Below are 21,686 nucleotides of genomic sequence, written 5' to 3'. Positions count from 1 at the left end.
CCGGACCAATCAGGGCTGGACCGGGCGATCGAGCGGGGCTCACGGTCCAGTAGGACGGAACGGACCAATAAGGTGGGGACCGGGGACCGTGGTGGGTCTCACGGTCCACGGTCCAGTATCGGCCAATCTGGAGAGGACCGAGGACCGTCTGTAAGCCAACGGTCCACGGTCCCCTGATCTATATATACGGAGGAACTGGCCGGTATAGATAGACAGTTCCGTAGTATGCAATTCAAGCTTATATTCACGGTATCTAGTGTTTACATCGAGATATTTTATTATATACTGTTTAGCTGTACCGAACCAGGATTATTTAAAAGTAGCCTTTAACCGGTATCCCTTTTAGAGGTTCTGGATAAGGGTTTATTATACGTTATATACTTACTTTAACTCTATTACGGATAAATTAAAGGCGTTTTTTTACTACTATAGCCGGACTTAAGAACGTTTAGATAAGAGATATCCCGCCTAGCCTAAACAGTGAGGGACCTACTACTATTAATATTCGACCCACCGTAAAGTAAGTAATGTAGCGTTTTAAGGAGCTTAAAGACGAGGCCTAGTAGACTCGGGAATAGATTATTACTATATTAACCTTGCCTAAAGTAATATCTAAGTTCTTAATACCGGAGCGCTATAAAGGAAAAAAAGTAAAGCTTAAAAGGTTTTTAATTTAGTTTAAAATTTATTTTCGTTAATACCTAAATTAATTTATTAATAAAGAGTCGAAGGTTATTTTCGCGGCTATTAGACTTAAGAATAGGGCTTTCGTGTAATTTAAACCTATCTTTAATAATTATTATAAAGAGGAATTATTCGATTAAGAAAAGATTATTATAAAATATTTCGAAAGCTACTGTATTTTTAAAATTAAGTTTAAAGAAGTATTTAAAAAGTACGATAAGGTAAAGTACGTATAAGAGAGGCTCGTAAACCTACGTTAGACGCGCTTAGCAGTTAATTATACGACTTTATTTAAAATCGATAGCCTACGTAATATTATTAACGATAAAGGATTAATATAGCTTTTCTATAATAGCTTTAAGGAAAAGGTAAAGGATAAATTATATAAAAAGTCGAGGCTTAATACTATTAATAAGTATATTATTATAGCTATACGGATCGACGATTAATAATTTTAGCGTTATACGAAGAAAAAAAGTAATAATAAGGATTATTACGATAATAAAAGGTACTTTAATAATAATTATTTTAATAATAAATATAAAAAATAATACTTTAGTATTAACTATTCCGGTACTATATATTTAGGACTAATAAATATTAATATTATATAATAATAAAAGCCGTAAAGCTAAAACTAAAGTAAGAATAATTTTAAATATTTTAATTATAGTAAGGTAAAATACTTTAAGAAAGACTATTAAGTATTTAAACGATTTAGTTAAAAAAAAGAGATTGCGGCTATTACTATATTAAAGGGACCGAGGGTTATAAAAATAATAATTATCGGATATTAATAAGGCGAAGTAATAGGATTAAAAAGAGATTTTAATTAGTATACCGAATAAAAGGAAATAAAGTTCTAAGAGTTACGGAAAATAGTAAAAAGGTTAAAAGCGAAGTATAAGGAAAGAAATCTTTAAATATAAATATTATAAAATTAATTAGTACGGATTATTATAGAAATTACTACGGAAATCGTTAAAAGTAATAGTCTTACGTAAAAACTTATTAAATAAATAATACCGGAAAGGTAGTACGGTAAATATAAATTTATTATTTTATAGGATATATCGTAGCTTATAAAGCTTATATATAAAAGTTAAAAAAAATATTAAAAAAGTAAGAAAGTCGTTAATATTAAAATCGCGAAAATATTAAAAAATATATTAATACCTATATAGTATATACTTTGCGAGGGAAATACGGTATAATTTTATTTTAAATATTTAAAATATTAAAAAGTATTTTAATTTTAATATATTATATATAGATATATAGAGTATTATTAAAGTAAATTATTATACGGTTATTAGCCGGTACGTAAAGTAAGTAAGAAAAGTAAACTATAATTAATTAAGAAAATTATAATTAAATAAGAAAAAGCTTAATAGAAAGACCTAAACGATTATCTTTTATAAAAGGTTTAAAATCCGGTTAAACTAAAGGGTAGCCTTTAGGTTATATAAATCGTATTAAAGTATATAAAATACTATATTAAGTATATAAAAGGTTAGAATATAAATAATAATATACGTTCCTTAAAGGAAATAATATTAAGATAGTACTTAAGCCTAGACTATATTATATACTTACGGGAGAAAGTTAAATAGTATTATTAAAATAAAACGTATAAAATTAAGTAGAAAAACCGCTATTAGATAAGGATATAAGAAAGTATTAAGAAAGTAAAAGATAAAAAATAAAAGGAAGTTAAACGGGTATAATTAAAAAACTTTATATTATTAATTAACCCGGAGTAAAAAAATATTTTTAAACGATATAATTATTTAGGAAACGATTTGCGGTCCTTCGTAAAGGCCGTTAACCTTTAACGGATTACGAACGGTATTTTCGAAAGTATCGGCGTAAAGTAAAGGTATAAAATAATAATTTAAGGTTTATTAATAAAGTTATTATTATATAAGAAAAAAGTAAAAGAAATAAATACCTTTAAATTACTATATAATAAAAAAATCTTTAAATAATAATATTAATAAATAATAATATAGAAACAAACCTAATTTCGCTATAGTTTATATACTAGACCCGGATATTATAAAAGAAAAAGAAGGAATGGATCGTTATATAAGGACCATTTCGTACGTAAAAGGTCTATAGGGAGATACTACCCCTAAATATTATAGTCAAAGGAAAAATAACCTTAATTATATTTAATATTATAAATATAGGACCCTCGAAAGATATAATCCTAAGGTAACTATAGTATAAAGATTATAACCTAGATATCGATTAGAGGGACGGTAATTATTTATAATTAAAAGAACTTTAAAAGTATTTAATTAACGATAGGAGATTAGGGGTACGTACGGAGTAAAATATAAGATAAATACCCTCTATAGTATTACCGTAAGAAGCTTAAGAAATAATAATATACTCTATTAATATAAGTAATAAGATCGAAAAAATAAAGTTAATAATATTAATAAAAATATTAAAAGTTAATAAATATATTTATTATAATAATATAAAAAAAAATAAAAAAAAAGTAATATTAGTAAAATATTAAGGATATTTAGCTTTTACGGCTAAATATTTAGAGGGGTTTCTAGAGCGAAAACCGTAAGATTATAAAATTAAATTAAAAAAGAAAGTTAAATTATAGTTATTTAAGGTATATTATACTAACGATAAGTAAAGTAAAGAGCTACGGAAATATTTAAACGAAAATTTAAAAAAAAACTATATTAGGGAGTCTATATCGCTAATAGGATATCCCGTTTTCTTCGTACCGAAAAAGGATAGTAACTTACAATTATATATAAATTATTAATAATTAAATAATAAAATAATAAAAAATAATTACCCGCTACCGTTAATATTTAAGTTATAAAATTAATTAACCGGGGCGTAATACTTTATACGCTTAAATATATTTATCGGATACGCCTATATATAAATTAAAAAAAGAAATAAATGGAAAATAGCGTTTCGTACGCCTTATAATTATTTTAAATATCTCGTAATACTATTTAGGTTAACTAATATACCCGTAATATTTTAATCTCTCGTTAATTATATAATATAGAAGTACCTCGATAAAATAGTAATATATTATCTCGACAACGTTCTTATTTACTTACGTACTTTAGAGGAATATAAGCGGTACGTACGAGAGATACTCGACGCGCTATATAGAGCCGGACTCTTAATTAATAAAGAAAAGAGCGAATTTTACGTATAAAAAATAGTATATTTAGGATATTTAATATCGTTAGGTAAGGTTCGTATAGAATTTAGGAAAATTATAGTAATTAAGGATTAACTTACGTTATAATTATAAATATATATTAAAGAATTTTTAGGGTTTACGAATTTTTATTAGATATTTATTCGAAAGTACGTAAGTATCGCGAGGCCTTTTAACTACTTAATTAAGAAGGACGTAGAGTTCCGGTAAGAAAAGTAGGCTTTCCAGGAGCTAAAAGAGGCTATTTTAAAAGACCCGGTATTTAAATTATTAAACCCTAATTAACTATTTAAGGTTAAGGTAAATATATTAAATTATATAATCGGTAAGTAATTAAAATAGAAAGATAATAATAATAAATTATACTTAATAATTTTCTTTTTAAAGAAGCTCGAGAAAGTACGTTAAAACTATTTAATCTATAATAAAAAGCTATTTATTATTATCGAAGCGTTCGAAAAGTAAAAGCTATATTTTAATAATATTAAATACGAAATATAAGTTTATATAAATTATAAAAACCTACGGTACTTTACTATTACGAAAATCCTTAATATATAATAAATATAATAGTTAAAGTTCCTTTCGGAATTTAATTTTTAAATTAATTATAAAAAGGGATCGGAAAATATTAAGGTAAACGTATTTAGCCGGCGTACCGATTACTATAAGAATATATTTAGGGAGTTACTACTATTATTTAAAAAAGTATTTAATAGTACTTTTAAGTATTTATTATAGTCGTAAATAAAATATTATATAATATATCGGAAAAAAGCTACTTTTAATAAATATTAAAGGAAGTTAAGTACTAATATTATAAAATAATATTAGTAAAAAGAACTAAAGTTATAAGGTATTTAGAAAAATAATTAGGGAAGGCTATAGTATAGGAATCGGGCGTACGTAAAACTAAGTAATCGGACGATATTACTAATAGATATTTATATATTAAAGTTCGGAGGATATATAGGTATCGCTAAGACTATAGAAAAGATTAAGTAATACTTTAATTAGTTAAGGATTAAAAATAACGTTAAAGAAGTTATTTAGTTATACTATATATATAAAAGAACGAAGGTTATAAAGTATAAGCTTTACGGATTTTTAAAGTTATTATTAATAGCGGAACGGCTATAAAGTTTAATTATTATAAACTTTATTATTAAATTACTAAAGTTTAAAAATATAGTAACCGGCGTTAAATACAATAATATTTTAACGGTAATCGATAAGCTTACTAAGTAAGTATACTTTTTACTATATAAAGAAACTTAATCGGTAAAGTAATTAGCAAACGTAATACTATAATATATTATAGTAATATATATATAATTAAAAAAGTTTATTACGGATCGTAATATTAAATTCGTATTAAAATTTTAAAGAGCGTTAATAGCGAGGCTAGGGGTAATAAGTAAGTCGTTATTAGCCTACTACTTTTAAATAAATAGTTAAACGAAGTAGCTTAATTAAATTATAAAATAATATTTATAAAATTATATAAATTTCGAGTAAAATAATTAAATTAAATTATTACTTACGGTATAACTAATATATAATATATCGCTAACGGAAACTATAAAAATTATACCTTTTTTCATAAATTTCGGTTACGAAGTAAACTTACGGTAAAGACTTACGGTTAAGGTACTTAAGGCCGGAGTTAAAGTAAATAAAATATATATATTTTATAGTAAATTTAAATAAAAATTAAAGTTTATAAAGAAAAGAATATAGAAATATTATAATACTAAAAGGCTTAAGGGACCTCGCTTTAAAGAAGGAAATATAATATTCCTTTCTATACGTAATTTATATATTAAAAGACCTAGTAAGAAGCTAAACTATAGGCGAGTAGGCCCGTTTAAGGTTAAAAGGAAGATATCGGAGACGGTATTTAAACTGGGACTACCCCGTACGATACGTCTACAGTTATATACTTTTTACATTTCACTTCTGGAGCCTGCACTACCGATAAGTAAGGCTAATATATAGGCCGTAACGGAGGATAAAGAAAAAAAGTATAATATAAAAAAGATATTAGATTTACGGTTTAATAGAAGTTAATTAAAGTATTTAATTAGTTAATTAAGATATTTAGCTTTAAATAATTCGTGGGAGCTATAAATATACTTTAATTACCTAAAAAAACTAAAAGAATTTTATTAATAATATTTAAACCGGCTAAAATCTAAATAAATAAAAATAAATTTAGGCGTAAAAGGACTTTATTAGGCCCTTTTAAGCTTAAAAGAACTTTAGTAAAAGTCGAATTTACGCTTCCGATAAAGTAGTCGGCGTACTATATATTATACTATAAGGTTAAAAGGTAAAAAGGAATCCTAGCCTAATTAATATTATATATTCCTACTATTATAAAAAATATATTACTAGTAAACGATAAAAAGCTAGCCCTAACTTATAACTAAATAGCTATAAAATAAAGCTAGGAGAACCTCGGTAGGATTTAAACCCGCGCCTCCGGTAAAGTAGTTAACGTATTATATACTATATTACGAAGTTAAAAAGTATAAAGAAAATTAAATATAAATAATACTACGCGCCTTAATTACTTTAGGAAGTAAAAGATGTATTATTAACGGTATTCTAGGCGGTTAAGAAGGAAGGACCGGCCGTATTAGAGTCGAAAGAAAGATTAGAAGGTTAGTTAAGGCCTACGGAGGGATCTAGGGTTTAAGGAGTCTATAGGGCGGTATCCTACGCGGCGGTAGGCGGCGTAGAGGTACCCGAGAAACTAAAGGGCGGTACGGCGGACTATACTATCCGGGTATCCTCCTCCTAAATACCCCGCGCGAAAAGACGTTCTTTACGATTACGGAAAGAGCGGCGTATTCGTTTTATCCGGATTAATTTAATAATTAATTATAAAAATTAATTTTTAAATTTTTACTTTTTATACTTAAATTTATTTTACTTTTTTATTGCTCGGGTTACTATTAAATAGTTAATTATAGTATAGGAAAAAAAAAGGGATATATTTATGAGCGGAACCGACGTTAGAACCGTTATACGGAATTTTATAGCGTACGTACTTAATATATTATAAAGATTTAAGGACTATAATATATAAATATTTTAAAGTAAAATAAATAGAGTACGGTATAACGGAAGAACTATAGTAGAAGATTCGCGAGGCGAAAATAGTAAACTAATTAGTCTTATAATAACGTTTTTATATACGGTTAAATATAGTAAAGATAAAAGAAAGGTAAGGAAGAAAAGACTTACGGTATCGTTAATAATAAAAGAAGATTAGGCCGTAGGGGCTTTAGCCTAGGAGGGGGAGTATTATATTATAGTTTTAGAAAATAGTAAGGTACATCGGACTAATCAGGGCTGGACCGGGCGATCGAGCGGGGCTCACGGTCTAGTAGGACGGAACAGACCAATAAGGTGGGGACCGGGGACCGTGGTAGGTCTCACGGTCCACGGTCCAGTATCGGCCAATCCAGAGAGGACCGAGGACCGTCTATAAGCCAACGGTCCACGGTCCCCTGATCTATATATATGGAGGAACTGGCTGGTATAGATAGATAGTTCCGTAGTATGCAATTCAAGCTTATATTCACGGTATTTAGTGTTTACATCGAGACATCTTGTCGTACACTATTTAGCTGTACCGAACCAGGATTATTCAGAAGCAGCCTTTAACCGGTATCCCTTTCAGAGGTTCTGGATAGGGGTTCGTCATACCCGGTAATTATATTCTTAAAATAATCCTTAATTCTCTTTTCCTATAGTATCCCTATAATAAATTTTCCTCCTCTTTTATTTTACCGTTATATTTAACCGTATAAAAAAACCTATTTATATAAATACCGACTACCGCTATAATTAAATACTTTTCTTTAAAAAGTTTAATTTTATTATACCTAAATATATTTATTATAAAAAAAATAGCCTTAAATATATAGCTTCCTCTCGATATAACCGATACTTCCTATATATTAAGTCGAATCGCTTTTATTATAATATTTATAACGTAAATCGTAAATCCTTTTTTAAACTATTATATATTTCTTTACTAACCCTATAGTCCGTCCTTTCATTAAAGAAAAAGAGCGTTTAAATATTAAAAAGTAAATTACTTTAAGTAAGTTCCTCCGTTTTAAAGTATAATCGCGTACTTTCGAAGTACGAACCTTTATTACCTTTTATTATAAATCTCGTCTCTTTAAAGAGGAAGAAAGAAAATCTTTTACGTAGTTTATTAACCTATATAGCCCGCCGGTAATAAATACTTTTGTTACCTTTTCTTTTATTACTATTTTTATTTTAATTTTTTCTTTTTTAAATTTTACTTTAAGCCTCGACTAATTTACCGACCTTTCTTTTAATTCTAGTATAGCCGGTCTTTCCTTCCTAATTACGTAAGATATTATTAATAATATACCTTTTACTTTCTAAAGTAATTAAAACGCGTAACGTTATTTATATTTAATTTTCTTTATACTTTTTAACCTTATAGTATAGCGTATAGTATACTAATTATTTTACCGGAGGTATAAATTCGAATTTTACCGAAATTTTTTTAAGTTAAAAAGGCTTAATAAAGTCCTTTTAAGCCCAGATTTATTTTTATTTATTTAGGTTAAATATTATTAATAAAATTCTTTTAATTTTTTTAAGTAATTAAAGTATATTTATAATTTTTATAAATTATTTATAATTAAAGATTTTAATTAATTAATTAAATATTTTAATTAACCTTTATTAAATTATAAATTTAATATTTTTTTTATATTATACTTTTTTTTTTCGTCCTTCGTTATAACCTATATATTAGCTTTACTTACCGGTAATACGGGTTTTAAAAGTAAAATATAAAAAGTATATAACCGTAAACGTATCGTACGGGGTAACTTTAGTTCGAATACCGTCTCCGATATCTTCCTTTTAACTTTAAATAAGCCTATTCGCCTATAGTTTAGCTTTTTATTAGGTTTCTTAATATATAAATTATATATAGAAAAGAATATTATATTTTCCTTTTTAAAGTAAGATTCTTTAAGCCTTTTAATATTATAGTATTTCCGTATTCTTTCTTTTATAAACTTTAATTTTTATTTAAATTTACTATAAAATATATATATTTTATTTACTTTAACTCCGGCCTTAAATACTTTAACTGTAAGTCCCTATTATAAATCTATTTCGTAATTAAAATTCGCGAAGAAAGGTATAACTTTCGTAATCTCCGTTAATAATATATTATACGCTAACTATACCGTAAATAATAATTTAATTTAATTATTTTACTCGAAATTAATATAATTTTATAAATATTATTCTACGATTTAATTAAGCCGCTCCGTTTAACCGTTTATTTAAAAATAATAAATTAATAATATTTTATTTACTATCTTTAACCTCGTTATTAATATTTTTTAAAATTTCGATATAAATTTAATATTATAATCCATAATAAATTCCTTTAACTATATATATATTACTATAATATATTATAGTATTACGTTTATTAATTATTTTATTAACTAAATCTTTTTATATAATAAAAAATATATTTATTTAATAAACCTATCGATTACTATTAATATATTATTATATTTAACGCCGATTATTATATTTTTAAACTTTAATAATTTAATAATAAAGTTTATAATAATTAAATTTTATAGCTATTCCGCTATTAATAGTAATTTTAAAAATTTATAAAGTTTATACTTTATAATCCTTATTTTTTCGTACGTATAATATAATTAAATAACTTCTTTAACGTCGTTCCTAATTCTCGGCTAATTAAAATACTATTTAATCTTTTCTATAATTTTAACGATACCTATATATCCTCCGAGCTTCGATATATAAATATTTATTATTAATATCGTCCGATTACCTAGCTTTACGTACGTCCGATTCTTATACTATAGCCTTCTTTAATTATTTTTTTAAATACCCTATAGCTTTAATTCTTTTTACTAATATTACTTTATAATATTATTTTTAATTTCCTTTAATATTTATTAGAAATAACTTTTTTATAATATATTATATAATACTTTATTTATAATTATAATAAATATTTAAAAATATTAATAAGTATTTTTTTAAAGAATAATAATAATTCCTTAAATATATTTTTATAATAATCGGTACGTTAGTTAAATATATTTACTTTAGTATTCTCCGATCTTTTTTTATAATTAATTTAAAAATTAAATTTTAAAAGAAACTTTAACTATCGTATTTATCGCGCGTTAAAAACTTTTATAATAATAAAGTACTATAGATTCTTATAATCCGTATAAATCTATATTTCGTATTTAATATTATTAAAGTATAGCCTTTACTCCTCGAACGCTTTAATAATAACGAATAGTTTTTTATTATAAATTAAATAATTTTAATATATTTTTTTAAGTTTTTTCGAAAAGAAAGCTATTAAATATAATTTATTATCGTTATTTTATTATTTTAATTATTTATTAATTATATAATTTAATATATTTACTTCGATTTTAAATAATTAATTAGGGTTTAATAATTTAAATATTAAATCCTTTAAAATAACCTTTTTTAATTCCTAAAAGGCTTACTTTTTTTTTTACCCTTACCGGAACTCTATATCTTTTTTAATTAAGTAATTAAAAAACTTTATAATATTTATATACCTTTGAATAGATATTTTATAAAAATTTATAAACTTTAAAAATTCCTTAATATATATTTATAATTATAATATAAATTAATCCTAAACTATTATAATTTTTTTAAATTTTATATAAATTTTATTCAATAATATTAAGTATTTTAAATATATTATTTTTTATACGTAAAACTTACTTTTCTCTTTATTAATTAAAAGTCCGGCTTCGTATAATGCATTAAGTATCTTTCGTACGTACCGTTTATATTCCTTTAAAGTACGTAAGTAAATAAAAACGTTATCGAAATAATATATTATTATTTTATCGAGGTATTTCTATATTATATAATTAATAAGAAATTAAAATATTATAAGTATATTAATTAGTTTAAATAGTATTATAAAATATTTAAAATAATTATAGGGTATATAAAATACTATTTTTTATTCGTTTCTTTTTTTAATCTATATATAAATATATCCGATAAATATATTTAAGCGTATAAAATATCGCGCTCTTACTAATTAATTTTATAATTTAAATATTAATAATAATAAATAATTATTTTTTATTATTTTATTATTTAATTATTAATAATTTATATATAATCGTAGGCCTTTATTTTTCTTTAGTATAAAAAAAATAAGGGATCCTATTAATAATATAGATTCCTTAATATAACTTTTTTTTTAAATTTTTATTTAAATACTTTTATAATTCTTTATTTTATTTATTATTAATATAATATATTTAAATAACTATAATTTAACTTCCTCTTTTAATTTAATTTTATAATTTTATAGCCCTCGCTTTAAAAGCTTCTCTAAATATTTAATTATAAAAGTTAAATATTTTTAATATTCTACCGGTACCGCCTTTTTCTTACCCTTTTTTATATTATTATAATAAATATATTTATTAATTTCCAATATTTTTATTAATATTATTAACTTTATTTTTTCGATCTTACCGCTTATATTAATAAAGTATATTATTATTTTTTAAGTTTTTTATAATAATACCGTAAAAAGTATTTATTTTATACTTTACTCCGTATATACTTTTAATCTTTTATCGTTAATTAAATATTTTTAAAATTCTTTTAATTATAAATAATTATTATTCCTTTAATCGATATTTAAATTATAATTTTTATACTATAATTATTTTAAAATTATATTTTTCGAAGGTCTTATATTTATAATATCGAATATAATTAAAATTATTTTTCTTTCGACTATAATATTTAAAAATAGTATTTCCTTATAAACCTTTTACGTACGAAATAATCTTTATATAACGATCCATTCCTTTTTTTTCTTTTATAGTATTCTCGCTTAATATATAAACTATAACGAAATTCAGTTCGTTTCGGTATTATTATTTATTAATATTATTATTTAAAGATTTTTTTATTATATAGTAACCTAAAGATATTTATTTTTTTTACTTTTTTCTTATATAATAATAACTTTATTAATAAACCTTAAATTATTATTCTATACTTTCGCTTTACGTTAATACCTTCGAAAATACTATTTATAATTTATTAAAAATTAATAACTTTTGTAAAAAACCGCGAATCGTTTTTTAAATAATTATATTATTTAAAAGTATCCTTTTATTCCGGATTAATTAATAATATAAAGTTTTTTAATTATATTTATTTAATTTCCTTTTATTTTCCGTTTTTTACTTCCTTAATACTTTCTCGTATCTTTATTTAATAACGGTTTTTTTACTTAATTTTATATACTTTATTTTAATAATATTATTTAACTTTTTCCCGTAAATATATAACGTAGTTTAAACTTAAGTACTATCTTAATATTATTTCCTTCGAGAAACGTATATTATTATCCGTATTTTAACTTTTTATATATTTAACGTAATATTTTATATACTTTAATATAATTTATATAATTTAAAGATTATTTGTTAATTTAATTAAGTTTTAAACCTTTTATAAAAAATAATTATTTAAGTTTTTTTATTAAACCTTTTTTTATTTAACTATAATTTTTTTAATTAATTATAATTTACTTTTTTTATTTACTTTACGTACCCGCTAGTAATTATATAGTAATTTACTTTAATAATATTTTATATATTTATATATAATATATTAAAATTAAAATATTTTTTAATATTCTAAATATTTAAAATAAAGTTATATTATATTTCCTTTATAGAATATATACTATATAGGTATTAATATATTTTTTAATATTTTTATAATTTTAATATTAACGATTTTTTTACTTTTCTAATATTTTTTTTAACTTTTATATATAAGCTTTATAAGCTATAATATATTTTATAAGATAATAAATCTATATTTACCGTACTACCTTTCTAGTATTATTTATTTAATAAATCTTTATATAAAATTATTACTTTTAGCGATTTTTATAATAATTTCTATAATAATTTATATTAATTAATTTTATAATATTTATATTTAAAGATTTTTTTTTCCTATTCCGTTTTTAACTTTTTTATTATTTTTTATAATTTTTAAAACTTTATTTCCTTTTATTTAATATATTAATTAAAAAACTTTTTAATTTTATTATTTTACTTTATTAATACTTAATAATTATTATTTTTATTATTTTCGGTCCCTTTAATATAATAGTAATTACGACTTTCTTTTTTAACCGAATCGTTTAAATATTTAATAATCCTTTTTAAAATATTTTATTTTACTATAATTAAAATATTTAAAATTATTTTTACCTTAGCCCTAGCTTTATAACCTTTACTATTATATAATATCGACGTTTATCGGTCTTAAATATATAATACCGGAATAATTAGTACTAAAATATCGTCTTTTATATTTATCGTTAAAGCGGTTATTACCGAAATACCCCTTATTACTATAGTAACCTTTATTATTATTCTTCTTTTCCGTACGACGCTAAAACTACTGATCGTCGATCCGTATAATTATAATAATATATTTATCGATAGTATTAAGCCTCGACTCTTTATATAATTTATTTTTTACTTTTTTTTTAACGCTATTATAAAAAAACTATATTAATCCCTTATCGTTAATAATATTACGTAGATTATCGATTTTAAATAAAGTTATATAATTAACCGTTAAGTACGTTTAATATAAGTTTATAAGCTTTTTTTATATACGCTTTATTTTATTATATTCCTTAAATACCTTTTTAAGCTTAGTTTTAAAAATATAATAACTTTCGAAATATTCTATAATAATTTTTTTTAATCGGTTAACTTTTCTTTATAATAATTATCGAAAATAAATTTAAATTATACAAAAGCCTTATTTTTAAGTTTAATAACCGCGAAAATAATTTTCGACTTTTCGTTAATAAATTAATTTAAATATTAACGAAAATAAGTTTTAAATTAAATTAAAAACCCTTTAAGCTTTACTTTTTTTCCTTTATAGTATTTTAATATTAGGAATTTAATTATTACTTTAAATAAAGTTAATATAATAATAATTTATTTTTAAATTTATTAAATTTCGTTTTTAAATTTTTTAAAATACTATATTATTTATTTTATAGTAAATTAAGTATTAATAATAGTAGGTCCTTTATTATTTAAGTTAAGCGGAACGCTTTTTATTTAAACGTTTTAAGTCCGGCTATAATAATAAAAAAACGCTTTTAATTTATTTATAATAAAGTTAAAGTAAATATATAATATATAACGAATCCCTATTTAGAATCTCTAAAAGGGATACCGGTTAAAGGTTATTTCTAAATAATCCTAGTTCGGTATAGCTAAATAATATATAATAAAATATCTTAATATAATTATAAGATACTATAATTATGATTTAAATTATATACCATAGAACTATCTATCTATACTAGCCAGTTCCTCCGTATATATAAATCTCGGGGCCCTGAGGTGCTCGCCTTGCTACGGCCCCGATCACTCCTAGCACTTTGCATCCTGCAAAGTGCTCGTCGTACTACGCCTTCGATTACCCGTAGTATCTTACATCCTGCAGACTGCTCAGGCCTCTTGGCGCCGTAGCACTTCTGGCCAGCCTTGATTGGCTGCCTCCTGGTTTCCTTAATGATTGGCTGGGGACGCCCCGCGCCCCACATACTGCGCGGCCTGCCGTTGGGTTAACTGTGACAATAAGTTAGTTTTTTAAGAGTTTTATAGTATTTAAAATACTTAAGGAAGTACCGTAACCGGCCTTAAGGATAGAAATATTAATATACGAAACTTTATATTTAGTTTAAAATTTTTTTTTTTAAATCGTATAGTATAAGGTTAGTACTTATAAACCTACTTTATATATTTTTCTCCGTTATAGAAATAAAGAAAGTTTCGTAAAAAGTATAAAGAAACTCGAGTTTATTTACGTAATTAATATATATATATATATTAAACCTTCGATCTAACGGCTATACGCCTATTTTAACGGCCTAAAATAATTAATATTGAGTAATTAAAGAAAGTAAAAAAGTATAAAGGTATATAAAGTATAATAATATTATTTTATTAGTAATAACGCTCGAATTTAATTAAATAATAACTTTCGTAATCATCGAGGATTAATAATTAATATTTATCCTTTATACGAAACGCTATATAATAGTCGAAATACTTAATTTAATTTAGGTTTACCGGATTAATAATTTAACTATTATCGGTAATTATAATACGTTAAATAAATAATAAATTATATTTAATATATTAATAAATAAAGTAATATTATACTATTAAAATAATAAAAAGTAAAATAGTTTAATTAAAAATATTAATTTTTTAAATTATTATTATTTATTTACGGTTATTAAACTAAATTAATTTCACTTTATTAAAACCGTTACAAGTTATAATTACTATATTCATAAAAATAATATTTATTATAAACCTAGTTTCGTCGAATTATAAATATTATCATTTATAATACCGTACTTAGCTTTAGTATTCCATATAAGCGTGAATTACTCGGTAATAACCTTTAAATTTTTATATTTAGTTTTTTAATAATTATATTTATATATAAAATACGTATAGAGCTATAATTAATATTTAATAAAGTTATATATTTAAAGCTTACTAATAAAAGGCGTATTATATACGTATAATAATAAATTAGCTATATTTTATATTACGTAACTTTAATAAAAAAGCTTGCGTAAATAACTTAATGATATAATGAATTATAGCCTCCTTTTCGGATTAAATAAACTTCTTCGATTTAAGCGTAATATTGTATCGTGCAGGCTGGCCGGCGCGTCGGTTAGAGAGAGTTATAGGTGGTACGTTATAAAGCTTAGCTATAGCTCGGAGGCTTAATTTTTCGTCCTTTTAGAGAGCCTTAAGGGCTAAAAGTATCCTAGCTTCCTTTAAAGTAGGAGGCATGTTAGGTTGTGGAAAAAATTAATATTAGGTGTAAGGAGGACGCGTCGTAGTGGAGACTGTACGACTCGCTTATATATACGACTCGCTTATAATATACGTTATATGTATTGACCTAACTATTCGATAATTCAAGGAGGCTGACGCTTCAGACTGCTCTACGGGATGGCGATGACTGACGACAGAAATGTGAACTCTAGAGGAATACAGCGCATAAGGACCAGGAGCAGTGATTCCTTCTACTGCCACCTCTGGCTAATAAGATAGGTCGCTTCCAATAGCAGAGGAAAGTTGTACTGGTCATTATGTTTCATAATAATACGTGATGATTTATACTTGACACTAAATTATACTTTAGACTAAACAAAGCCTTCTTCTGTAAGTCGTAGAAGGTAGATTACATCTGGTGGGTACCCTGCTTATATTGCCCCAGGATGATAACGAGTCCATACCAACAGGGTGGAGAAACTCCACCTCTGAATTTCCATGTAAGCGCATCGCTTAGAATACGTAATCATGGGAGCCAACAGACTATTTACTGAACAGTACTGGGCACATATAAGTGGCTGATACCTCCTCGCACCCTCCTTACCTTACCCTGAGATATAGGAACCAGAACATCCCTGATATCTATGGGCTTCAGGTTGTCTCAGAAGTGATATTTGTATTCCTCCAACTATTAGTTAGGTGCACCTGGGCTCAACACGATCTCATGCCCGGTTCACACACACTGGGATGCTACCTTACTCAGCAATATATTATCCATGGATGGAAAGCTATCTGGCAAGCTGTGCAACAGTATATAAGCTATGACGAACCCCTATCCAGAACCTCTGAAAGGGATACCGGTTGAAGGCTGCTTCTGAATAATCCTGGTTCGGTACAGCTAAACAGTGTACAACAATGGCTTGTCTCGATCACAACAGTCTACATACCAACGATTGTAACTTGAATTGCATACTGCGGAACTGTCTATCTACACTAGCCAGTTCCTCCGTATATATAGACCTCGGGGCCCTGAGGTGCTCGCCCTGCTATGGCCCCGATCACTCCTAGCACATTGCATCCTGCAGAGTGCTCGTCGTGCTATGCCTTCGATCACCCGTAGCATCTTGCATCCTGCAGAGTGCTCGTGCCTCCTGGCGCCATAGCACTTTTGGCCAGCCCTGATTGGCTGCCTCCTGTCTTCCTTAATGATTGGCTGGGGACGCCCGCGCCCCACATACTGCGCGACCTGTCGTTGGGTTAACGGTGACAGTACGGTACTTCCTTCAGTATTTTAAACACTATAAAACCTTTAAGAAATTAATTTATAATTAACGTTTATTAAGATTTGTATTATTGATTATGAAAGTAATTCCCCGACCTTTATATTAAGTATTATAAATTAATTTCTTAAAGGTATAGTTACTATAATATATTAAGTAACCCTCTTATAAGTAAAGATTTTTTCGCTCCGTAAGGCAAATAAGGTATTAAGTAAGTGCTGGAGAGCTAAAAAACACGTATACGGCTCGGAGGATCACTTACTATGCAAGATGCACAGGATCTACTGGACCAGAAAGCCGTGGGTAGGGAGGCATTGAAAGAAATACAGCCGGATGGCGGTAGTGTAGAGGGGGCTCGTACGACGTGTGTGCGGCAAGCCTGGCCATAACGCGCGCACTTGCCAGGAGGCTGAGGAATCATCTGATTCAGCCGTTTCTGATGTAATTGTAGTTGCTTCCTAATGTTGTTGCGGTATAATTGAGGATAGTTGTTGTAGGGTGGTGGAGACTGTACGACTCGCTTATATGTACGACTCGCTTATAATATACGTTACCTACTACAGATATGGTTTCAACTGAGGGCTGTGGACTAGCCATCCCACCCTCAAAGCTGCCCTCTATCAAGGGTTGCCTATCGCAAGTGCTCACTCCTTTTAACGTGAACTTCCATGTTCTCAGTGAGATGTGGGCTACACCAGCTATCTACATTCATCAAGAGTCAAGTGCAAGAAATACTATTTTTATCACGCACGTGGACCTGGATTCAATTTATCCAGTCCATGGTTATAACGAGAGACTAAGACCTCAATGGTGACAATATATCGGGTGGAGGCTTAGTTTTAATATATTCTCACCTAAATGCGGGGACCGTTTGCTATTTGTGGCCATGATGTTTCCTTCACTGATGAATAAGATCTTCTTACCTGGTTGCGAGTGTTAGGTCCTGCATCCAAGGTTGCAGCAACCGGAACAAGGTGCTCCGGAAGCATGATGCCGACACGGTAACACCCCAGCACAGATGAGCCTATCAACACTGAATCGGACAATTCTGTTGATGGTGCGGTCCCTGGTCCTCGGTACCAGTGTGCCCTTGCCCAGCAGTTGTATCTGCGCAGCCTCTTGGCCAGACCAGTGCACAACAGTGACAATATCGCGACGGTGATCGGCTCTGCCGCCTCTCCTTACATTTAAGAACCATTGGGAACCATGTTTTGGACAATGGATGGGGAGACCTCTGCGCTGCAAACGGGGTTTAGTTTGTCTGTATGGCGGCAGCAAGTGACAGGGCCCGTGGGTGAATGAGGCCGAGCAAGATGCGGGAGACGTGATGCCGAAAATAGCCAGAGCCAAACAAACATCGGCTCCCCAAAACCTGAACTTTTCAGGTGCTAGCCAAAATGTTTATTTATTGCCAGACTTGCGCCCTGTTTCCGATGTTCTTGCTTACACCTGCCTACCTTCTTTGACCGTGCAACTCGACATCCTCGGCATCTTCCCAGCAGCTACGTATACGACAAGATGTTGACCAAAGCTCTGCTTCCTGCCCTTATCTTGGCAGCCACGGCTGCTGCTGGACCGGCCCATGTTGTTCATCGCCGTGCCCTCGAGATCATCTCGGCCCGCGAAGAACTTGCTGGAGAGGAGGGCCCTGCGGTGGAGGAGAGCCCCGCAGAACCAGCTCCAACTCCCACCCCAAAGCCAATTCTCTCTAGAGATGGACTGTGTTGGAATTCCATCCTTGACCTTGAATGGTCCATCTCGCAGCTTGAATACGAATCGTCTGTCGTCACAGTTTCCGGCAAAGAACCCGATGCATGGGCCTATCTCTCCTTCACCTTGAGCAACACCGCCACCACATACACCGCCGATTGCACCGCGGCCAGCAATACTGATTCTGATATCGGTTTCTTTGACGGCGAGCAAGAGTACCTGTGTTCTGTGGGTGAAGGCGCCCCAGAAGGATCTCAAGTTGCCTTCAGGTTCAATAAAGAAGCCGGTTCGCTGGCAATCCAGGAGGTTATCCCTTGCAGCGAAGGAGATATTTCGTACGTATTCCATCCCCCGTAATTTTAGCCACATGTGAACTGATGATGCCTAGTGGGACGTTTATCACCCGGGGAACAACTCAAGTAACCTTCTCCTGCTCGGAGGCTGTCAGCGAGAATGAGGACTTCACCAACACCGAAGTCAACTGCGAGCCTATAGATGCATCACTGTGGCCTTACCAGGTGGTAGGGTTAAACGAGGATTGAGCAGGGACTAGCATGGCGGGCGAGCCTTTTCATTCAGATAGAACATTCACGAGTCAAGTTTATATCTATGCTAAACATGACAAATGGAAAGTTTACCTGTCCTCTTTTCAGTGACAACATGAAAACTGTAGACTTTAGTTCGTGACTTGAGTGTACGTGGTTTTGGTCTTATCCTGGGGCGCCTCTGGGTACTGAAACCAAAAGACCTCACTTTGAAAATACCTTGGTCAGAAAACCGCAGCCTTTCCCTTAGCATATGTGGACATAACTGTATGCTTCCCCATACAGATCAAGATACACAAGTAATGGGCTATGAAAATCAACAAAGGTGATGCTTTAGTAACCACCCACATATCAAATTAAGATTCAGAGTTGTGAAGCTATGAGTAGTTCGATGAGAAATGTCAACAGAAGAGACCGAGCTGTCCAGCGCTGAAACACCCATGTAAAAAATATCTCTAGCTCATTACAGACTTACCCCCCCTGTCCCTTCTGACCTCCTTCTTATCAGGTTTCCATAATACGGCGGTCAAGATGCCAATGGCTTGATAGCAAATCCAATTCTGGGCGGGTTCGTCCCACTGAATACCACAAACGCAGCTTTCAGCGCGACATCGCCGAAGATATTGATCCCCAAACCCGAGCTGCTCTGTAAGCCGCCATAGCACGTCGTGGAAGTCGGGGAAATGCGTGTGTAGTTGATGTATGAAGCAGGAATGGTGAACCTGGCACCTTCAATGCCAAAAGTGAATGTGGGGAGGGTGCTGGAACAAGGGAAGACGTACCCGCCGTAGTATTGGGAGTTTTGTGCTCCTTGGACTTGGCGGTAGTATGCCGTTACGATAGCTGTAGGGAGGTACAGCAATGTAGTACCGGTGTCACTGATTCCGCTGATTTGCGATGCGTGAAACGCCCCGGATCCAACAGAATACCCAGACAGTGAGTGAGTCCAGTACCCGGGCGACTGTTGAACAGCCGTGTAGGTGATGTTTCCGGCGTATTTCTTGCTGTCAATGAAACCAAAGTCGTAACTGCCGGCTGTGACATGTCATTTGTTAACAGGGGCTCTGGAGATATTGGCAAGAAGAGTGGAAGAAGAAAGACCTTACTGGCGTGATACTTGAGATCGGCTGTAAAAACCTCCTCATCAAGATTTGGTCGCGCGTTGTCGAAAAAGGTCAACTGGCTACTTGGCCGTACAGTGTTGAGGGCCGAAAAGCCCAGACCGACAAGCCCGTCGAGACTTTGCTCCTGGGTGAAGCTGGAGGAGACCTCCAAGGCTGCTTGGACAGCTTGGCTCTTCACTTCAAGCCCGCCAATGGTGAAGTTGTCCGTGTATACAGTGCCACGAGAACCGGACCCATCTCCATATCTAATACTCCATGTGTGGCCACTGAGGAGCTTGGATGTGCTCGACTTGGTGGGACTGTAAATCTCTTGGCCCCTGACCTGGTTGCTTGGTGTCAAGCTACTGAAAACCCACAGATCCGAGGATCCAGTGTCCAAGTCGAGCATGAGCGTCTGTGGGGGCGTTCCGATGGTGACGGGGGTGACATAGGCAATGTCTACCTCGTTGATGGGTATGGCAGCCGCCGAGCCCGTGTCGCGTTTTATCCTTGCAAAAGCCTCCTCTTGTTCCTCGTCGATATGGGCGACTGCCTTCTTGATGTAATCAGGAGCTGGGACACCGTATTTGAGAAAGGTTCTGTATGTTGCCCTGGCCGGGTTGAAAGCTTTGTGGCCACGCGGATTGCGCACTTGCTTCAAGGTGACCCGTCCACCCCTTTGGTCAATCGTATCGATCCGAGGTGGCAGGGCAGAGCCAAGGCTGGTTGGCACCAAAAGGGAAACGAGAAAGAGATCAGTAAGAGACACCATTTTGAAGGCGAGCTGAGGAAAACAGTTGATGAACAACAGGAAGCTTGGTTTCGGAGGAGGGACAGAGGGCTGTTCTTATCCCTAAGCTCAACTCTTCCCCGCTCTTGGTCTGATGAATACCAACACCCCTCTCCGGTAGGTAGCACGGAAGTTGCATTTATGGGAGTATGGAGTATGCAGTTGCAGCTTCCGTGTACGGGTAGCCGGGATTATTCTCTACTAAGCTGTATCACCAAGGAAGACATGATCGGAGTTGGCTACTGGCTTCATCTGAATTATCTTGTTCTATGTACCTACCAAGGCCTGCCTGGAAAGGACCACCGTGATGATTGTCTGACGGTTTCCCAATGATCAACAAACTCTCCACCAAGTGCCAGCGGTTTGAGAG

General features: G+C 29.8%; 2 protein-coding genes across 2 annotated transcripts; one reads left to right on the top strand and one right to left on the bottom strand.

The window, feature by feature from the left end:
- The first annotated feature begins 18,414 nt into the window (after window positions 1–18,414).
- On the top strand, window positions 18,415–19,521 carry QC761_611465 (uncharacterized protein). The gene is made up of 2 exons (XM_062881552.1): window positions 18,415–19,213; window positions 19,267–19,521. Exons 1-2 carry the CDS (start codon window positions 18,687–18,689, stop codon window positions 19,418–19,420), a joined length of 681 nt encoding a protein of 226 aa, XP_062729002.1. The 5' UTR covers window positions 18,415–18,686; the 3' UTR covers window positions 19,421–19,521.
- A 205-nt stretch (window positions 19,522–19,726) lies between these two features.
- On the bottom strand, window positions 19,727–21,435 carry QC761_611460 (uncharacterized protein). The gene is made up of 2 exons (XM_062881551.1): window positions 20,530–21,435; window positions 19,727–20,458 (listed from the first exon to the last, which is right to left on the bottom strand). Exons 1-2 carry the CDS (start codon window positions 21,296–21,298, stop codon window positions 19,950–19,952), a joined length of 1,278 nt encoding a protein of 425 aa, XP_062729001.1. The 5' UTR covers window positions 21,299–21,435; the 3' UTR covers window positions 19,727–19,949.
- Window positions 21,436–21,686: the final 251 nt, after the last annotated feature.

The sequence above is a fragment of the Podospora bellae-mahoneyi genome, chromosome 6 (genome assembly GCF_035222275.1).
Source record: "Podospora bellae-mahoneyi strain CBS 112042 chromosome 6, whole genome shotgun sequence".
NCBI classification, from domain to species: domain Eukaryota; kingdom Fungi; phylum Ascomycota; class Sordariomycetes; order Sordariales; family Podosporaceae; genus Podospora; species Podospora bellae-mahoneyi.
Note: the sequence above shows the minus strand (reverse complement) of the source record. Positions and strands in the feature narration are given on the sequence as shown.

What these genes read in the sequence shown, in the direction of transcription:
- QC761_611465 (XM_062881552.1), top strand. Translation starts at nt 18,687, where the DNA reads ATGTTGACCAAAGCTCTGCTTCCTGCCCTTATCTTGGCAGCCACGGCT. An exon ending in TGCAGCGAAGGAGATATTTC is followed by an intron (nt 19,214 to 19,266) that starts GTACGTATTCCA and finishes GATGATGCCTAG; the next exon opens with TGGGACGTTTATCACCCGGG.
- QC761_611460 (XM_062881551.1), bottom strand. Translation starts at nt 21,298, where the DNA reads ATGGTGTCTCTTACTGATCTCTTTCTCGTTTCCCTTTTGGTGCCAACC. An exon ending in CGATCTCAAGTATCACGCCA is followed by an intron (nt 20,459 to 20,529) that starts GTAAGGTCTTTC and finishes GACATGTCACAG; the next exon opens with CCGGCAGTTACGACTTTGGT.